Source organism: Pygoscelis adeliae, unplaced genomic scaffold (genome assembly GCF_000699105.1).
Source record: "Pygoscelis adeliae isolate BGI_AS28 unplaced genomic scaffold, ASM69910v1 Scaffold14, whole genome shotgun sequence".
Taxonomy (NCBI): Eukaryota; Metazoa; Chordata; class Aves; order Sphenisciformes; family Spheniscidae; genus Pygoscelis; species Pygoscelis adeliae.
The window spans coordinates 20,062,465-20,069,009 of NW_008825109.1; the positions used below are offsets into that span (position 1 = coordinate 20,062,465).

The 6,545-nt window shown below is 38.3% G+C and overlaps 1 protein-coding gene across 1 annotated transcript in view; it reads right to left on the reverse strand.

Moving 5' to 3' along the window:
* COL4A6 (collagen, type IV, alpha 6) overlaps positions 1-6,313 on the reverse strand; it is a 109,627-nt gene extending 103,314 nt beyond the window's left edge. Inside the window, 1 exon segment of the mRNA XM_009327907.1 lies at positions 6,272-6,313. Within this exon segment, the coding sequence (XP_009326182.1) occupies positions 6,272-6,313 (42 nt within the window).
* Between the last annotated feature and the right edge of the window lie 232 nt (positions 6,314-6,545).

Sequence of the window (6,545 nt, forward strand, 5' to 3'; positions counted from 1 at the left end):
TAGGGAAAAGTGCTTGCAGAGAACCCACAGTGTCACCTCAGGGAAAAAGAAATGCACGGTCAGTTTGTTGTTTTAATTTTAAAAGAAACTGCCACTGGTGGTGTTTATGCATCCCAAAATAGGTCCATTTGTATGGGAAGAGACAACATGAAACTGACATAAAAGTGAATTTTAAGACCACATTCATATATTGTTGCAGCACATAACACTGAAAAACACTAAGGATATTGGCAAAGAATCTTCTTTCTTTGCATTACTTTCTATCAAAGCTGGGTATATGCCAAAGGAAGAAGAAAAAACATTGCCCTATTTCTGCAGCCACACAGAACTATAAGCTATAGAACCTAAAGTAGTGATTCCAAAATCAGAGATAACTGTGTTATTTATACCATTTAGCACAACTATTTACCGAGTTTGTACCTGCGCAACAGCTTTATAAGCCTCACACAACTCTCTACCACAACCCTCTGGCTAAATCCAACACATGTTGCCAACTAGTGCAGATATTTATTGTACTAAAGTTGCTGAACAGATTAATATTTAGGATACTAAAACCCATGCTACCAGATAGTTGGATATTATAAAAAGTATCAATGATGTAGTTGTAGGAGGTGAGCCTTATGATCAATACATGTTGTGCAGTGTATGTATATGATATATGTAATGCCATGAACCAACCCAAGCCTTTATAAACACCACAAGCAAATCAACTAAAAGTCGGTCTTAAAAAAACAAAATAACTCACAACAGACAATCTGCACTTTTTCATCAAACAACCTGCTTTTAGACAGCTTCTCACTTTATCCTTAAATGTCCCTGTGATACATATAAGATTTCACACAACCTTAAAGTATGCATATAGCTTGGAAACAAATTTTCATGAACAGCTGCATTCATTCATTGACTGAAAGGACAACATGATTCCAGCTACCCTTCTACTTCTGATAGCACCTTGCAAAAAGCTATGTAATAGATGAAATATGATTTTTTTTCCCAAAACCCCTCATTAGTTTTTTTTTTCTCCAAACAGCTGAAGTTTCCAGTGTTGTAGCCAGTTTTCAAGTCCAATTATAGATATCACCCTCTCATATTAACATGGATCTTTTAAAGCCATCTTTAAAACTGTCTCATCTTTTCTAACCGGTTGCCAAAATGGGAGCACAAACTTCAACAACTGTAAAGCATTTGCAAGCAATATAATGTTTCACTTTCAAAAAGAAATCCCAGACAATTATAATCCTGTAGAAGACTCTCCTGCAAATTCACTATGAAACTAACCATTCCCCTGTCAAACATAATCTGGACATTTTTTTTCTTTAAAGGGGGGGGGGGGAAATCTTGCATTCAGTATATTTTATAAGGGCATTGCTCTCCAACAACAACTGAGATTTTCAAGCCTGCTTTTCTATACTCAACATCTACAAAGTTCTGTGGCATGAGAAGTCACTCGTTAAAGACATTTTTTCTAAATGGTATAGTCAGGTTTTGAATACAAAAGCTTTTTATTCAACTGCAACAGAAATCAGGAACATAGTAACTTGAGTAACTTCATCCATTTCAACTAAAATGCTTGTCCAGAGTCTTATATAACTGAGGTGAATACAACAACTCCTTATCTACAATTTTATTACCTTTCTACAGTTTTGAATTCATTCCAGATACAGCTGGGCCAGTAGACAAGCATCAGCCCTGAAAGTGACTCAGCTCCTTCATCTTGTAAACAGTTCTAACAATTAAAAATACTAGAGAAGGAAAATCTTCACCAAAAGTCAAGGGAATGCTCATAGTACTTATCAGCAAAACATGTCCCAGAAGGTAAACTGGAATGCGTCCACTGTGATTCATCCTCCGATTTTATAGACAACATAGACCACCAACTTTGAAAATATGGCAGCAATTTATTACTTGCATCTTATTTTCAAATTCCCCAAAGCCATCTGCTAAAAACCATGTTTTTAAATGAAAGTTCCACAGCTGACAATCAAGCGGTAAAACCCAAGGAAAACACTGGTAGAAACTGGCTGCGCGTTTAGTGATGCTCTTGGCAAAATGCTGGTGGATTAAGAAGCGAGGGAGGGAGCTGCATCTGACCTTCCACTCCAAAGCTAACTACTAATCTCTCTCTGTATCTTTTGGATTTGAGTCAGAGAAAAAAATTATCTCTGATGTAACTGCTTACTCTGATGGAGTTACACTAGGGGTCAATATAGCCTTATGTATGGGAGACAGCTGATATAAGGATGCTTGATCTATCTCCTGGGGAGACAGTGAAGAGTGGGATGAGCACAAGGAAATGCGTAGCTATGAACACGAGTGGAGCCTCTTAACAGAAGTGGCTTTTGAGCCATTTCTGCACTCAGACAATTTGGTCTGCGGGCTCAGCTGACTCAGCCAGCATCAAAACACTGTCTAAAACAGAGATGGAAGTTGTAAAATGAGAGCTACAGCCTGTTAATCATCACTGCACTTGAATAAACAACACTTGCAATGATTCTAGTCAGGTTCCTTTTCCTTTGCTATTCTGTTTGCATCCTTCAAGGTATTGTCAAAGAAGTACAACTTGTGTAACCATCCCTTCCTGAAGACATCACCAATCCTGTGCAAAAGAATACTGTTGGTTTCAATTATTTTCATGCCAGTTTCTTCCATTAAATTCTCTCCTAAACAAAGTAAATCAACCAGTGGCAAAAGAAATAGCCAAAATTCCCCTAGTTCTGCTTTGGTTCAACTTTGTGCACATACAGTACACATATCAGCAGTATTCTGAATCTCTTTATTAACTATTACTTTAATTTATTTCCCTAATGAAAACACGACCTTCCCAAAAGCAAGGCTCCACATTGCTGTACACTGTTAAACATATCTTTAGTGAAAACACATTGAAAGACTCATTCCACAATGCGCTAAGATCCTTGCTTAATTCTGATGACTTCCAATGAGACCAAAGAACATAGCTGAATGCCTTGCCAAACAGAAATCAACTTAGGCACATGCTAGCTTTGCTCAGTGAGGGCCTCAGAAACGGCCCTCAGGACATCTACCTAAGCATAGAGCAATCCAGAAAAAAAAAAAAAAAAAAAAAAAGTAGGCATTACCTCTCTTCTTGCACAAAAAAATGAGAGCCTCCTCGATTTGCCTCAGCTCCCACAATGGTTGCCCTCTGACCAAAGCAGTACAACTGCCTGCCCTTCCCTGTTAGGGATGACTCTGAACATGACATGGAAAGAAAAAACAAATTGCACTATTCCCTCTTCAGGAATTATCAACTTGAGAAAGATGAAAATACCTTTACTAGCATAACAGAAGCAGTGTTAGTCCAAAATGCAGGGAGGGAAGTGTGTGAAACTCACTCTTTTATTTGACACTTTTATTTTAAATAAATATGCCATGTAGCTTCTAGCTGGAATGTGGCACACGGTTTTTTGTGATTAACCCAAAGGACAAAATAAACTGTTTGGAATATTCCAGAATCCTTCCTTGTCAGGATTAGGAAAAGGTTCCCCTCAGCACTGAATACCCAAATATGCACATTTCCATAGACATTGAAAATACCTAGATAGCTACTTTTCTCCACAGCAAAGTGACAAAAATAATCCTGGTTTAGCCATAGCCGTTTTCATGCCACCAGTATTTCCAGAATACATACACAGAAAACCCCCTGTATCCCTCCCCATGACATGGTACATGATAAAAATGCCTAGGACTACTTCAACGGCCACATTATTTTGACAAATAGTTCTTACATAAAAATCCATATTTTGGGGAGGGAATGCAAGCACTCCTGTTAATAACTGCAGTAGGGATTCCAAATCTGCACCAACCAGTCTCACACAATGCCTTGGACTCAAATTCCTTGTCACATTATCAATAGACACTGATTAAGCAACTCTGATATCCCATCCTTAATTACCAGAGGACTACAGTTTTGAAAATGAAAATGAGTGATTAAGAACTGGGTTTACTTTAAAAAACATTCCTGTAGCAAGAAACCTACAGCTGGGAGTCTGTCATAAATAATGGAAATTATACACAGATGGGTTGGGCATTTCCATTTTATACATAAACAATTAGCTCCGCCTGTATCCCAAATTAATGGTTACGGCTGTGGCATTTGTCTGTTCAGGTTACTAATATACCTACCCTAGATTAAATTTCTAAAATAGGATGGCACACATCAGCTGCAGACAGGGTGGAACCAACTAAGGACCACTCCCATGTACAGAAATGGTTTCGTTAGCAAAGTATTATGGCCCACAGGCATAAAGTTTACCCAGCTTTTCCAGTTCACGTACAATATCTAAATCAAGGTCACTCATTCTTCTTTTTGGGATGGGACAGATAAACAACTCAGCCAACTCATTTTCTCTCACTTAACCTTTCATCCTATTTTTTAAATAGAAGATCTATATCACAAGTTACAAAAGGACCAAAATGCCCAAACAGCTGAAAGTTTATATAATTATAGTCTACCTAAATACAACCATATGCAGCTATCTCCTGGAACTGTCAGAAGACTACCTGTTATAGTACCAACATGATTAACTCTTTAACCTCTATCTCTATAGATTCACCGGTTTGCTTTCTTTCCCCATTTAGTGATTTAATCTCTGTTCACCTTGTACTCTGTGATCCTGCAAATATGAGCCGGCTTGTACCTGGATGCCTCCTCACTAAAATCCCTGGAGGTTTTATCATTGACTGAAGCAAGAATAGACTAAACCCATTGCAAATAGCACAGTGAGGCATCCCACTGTGTCATGTTCATCAAGCTTTCTAGTAAAGACTTACTACATCGACTCTGGAAAGTACCAAGCACCTTGTGTGTTCTTGGTTAATAAAATCGCAAAAGAAACTAGGGAAGCACTTTGTGTTCCACCCACAAAATGCTTCAAAGAGTAGCACCATTGAGAAATTACTCTCCTTTGGGGGAAAAAAGATGTCTGCTACTCTTATGTTTGTTTTGGACACTGCACAATGGGTCCTTGTTGTTAACTAACCTTTGGGCACCATAGTAGTAAGCATAATTAAGAAAAATGGGGTTTTTTTAAGTAAACATCTTTGGAGCTGCTCCTCTATCCCCTATGCTATTTCTAGTATACTATTTCTATTTTCAGGGAGTGGGCTTACCAAGTCAGAATAAGTTTTTCTCCCAGGAACATACAACTGTTGTCTCTTGGCTGCTAACTACTTTGCAACCTTGATTGGTCATTTACCCTTTATCAGAAAGGTAAGATGCCACCGGGTCAGCTGTACCATCTACAAATGTATGTGCTAGCATAAACGTCAGTGAAAAATCAGTTCCTTTATGTTAAAATGAAAAATAATGAATGATGCATATAGTACATCCTTAAAACTGCATATACTCCTGCATGCACCTTAAAACAAGTGAACAAATTCAAAATAATAAAAGACTAAAATTGGACATGTTGTTCTTCTGTAGCCCTACAACTCTGCAAAAGAAAAGTTTCATAAAAGGCCCATCCAAGCTGCAAATGCAGTCTAAATGCCCTTTGAAGTCCAAAGGCTTCCCATTTAGTGCCTAACAGAGGATAAATCAGTTGGCAACTAAAAATTTTCCAACACTACAAAAATATCAGAAATACAAAGAGTAAGCAACAGATTGAAAATCAGGAAAATTAAATTACGTTAAAAAAAACAAGACTATGCATTTGAGATTGATTATATCACCATGCAAGCAGGCTTACATAACTAAGCATGGATTTATTAAAGTAATTCTCTTTTCTAGCCACAGTTGTAGACAGTAAAGTGACTTTGATGAGTCCTTCTATCATACTGATGATGATAACCGTATGTTTCTAAACACAGCTTATCTATAAGCACATTTATCTCAAAGTCCTCTACAAACACAGTGGTGGTCCTGCAAAGCATTTTTCAAACAAGCCATCTCTGGGAGGAGAGAGGGAGGGCAAAAGTTTTATCTACTGGAAATACTACATTTCAGACATTTTTTTCATTCCATATGAACAAAGGTTAGGAAAAAAAATCCTGAAAAATTAGTCTTTTCAGGATAAAATAAAATGGATGTTTTTAACATCGGAAAAAGAATTCTGGGCACACCAGTTGGCACTGCAGCAAGCCCCAGGAGATCAGGTTTCAGCAGCATGTGAAACCAAGAGCCTGGAGGCCAAGGCTGCTGAGCAGCTGGGAAGGCAGAAAAGCAGCCAGAGACCAGGCAGGTTTTCTACAGAGAAAACTTCCTTCCCAGCTTCCATCTACATCAACAGATTCCTTGTGGCCTTTCAAGTTTTACCTGAGCAGCATTCGCAATGAAAAGGAGCTTTTTCAAACCCATGGGTGCAAATAAAACAACTGTCATCAGTTGGAAGCGAGCAAAAGCAAGTAACATCCCAAAATGCAGATACAAATGGCAAGGCTGAAGGGGTGCAAGAAACAGACAGAACTCCAGAACAGGCAGTGAAGAATAACAAGGGGTTGGAGGACCCAAGGCTGGGAATTCAAGACTTCTAATTAACAGAAACAAAACCCTTTTCAAATTCTACCCACCCAGTGGAAACAGAGCTATG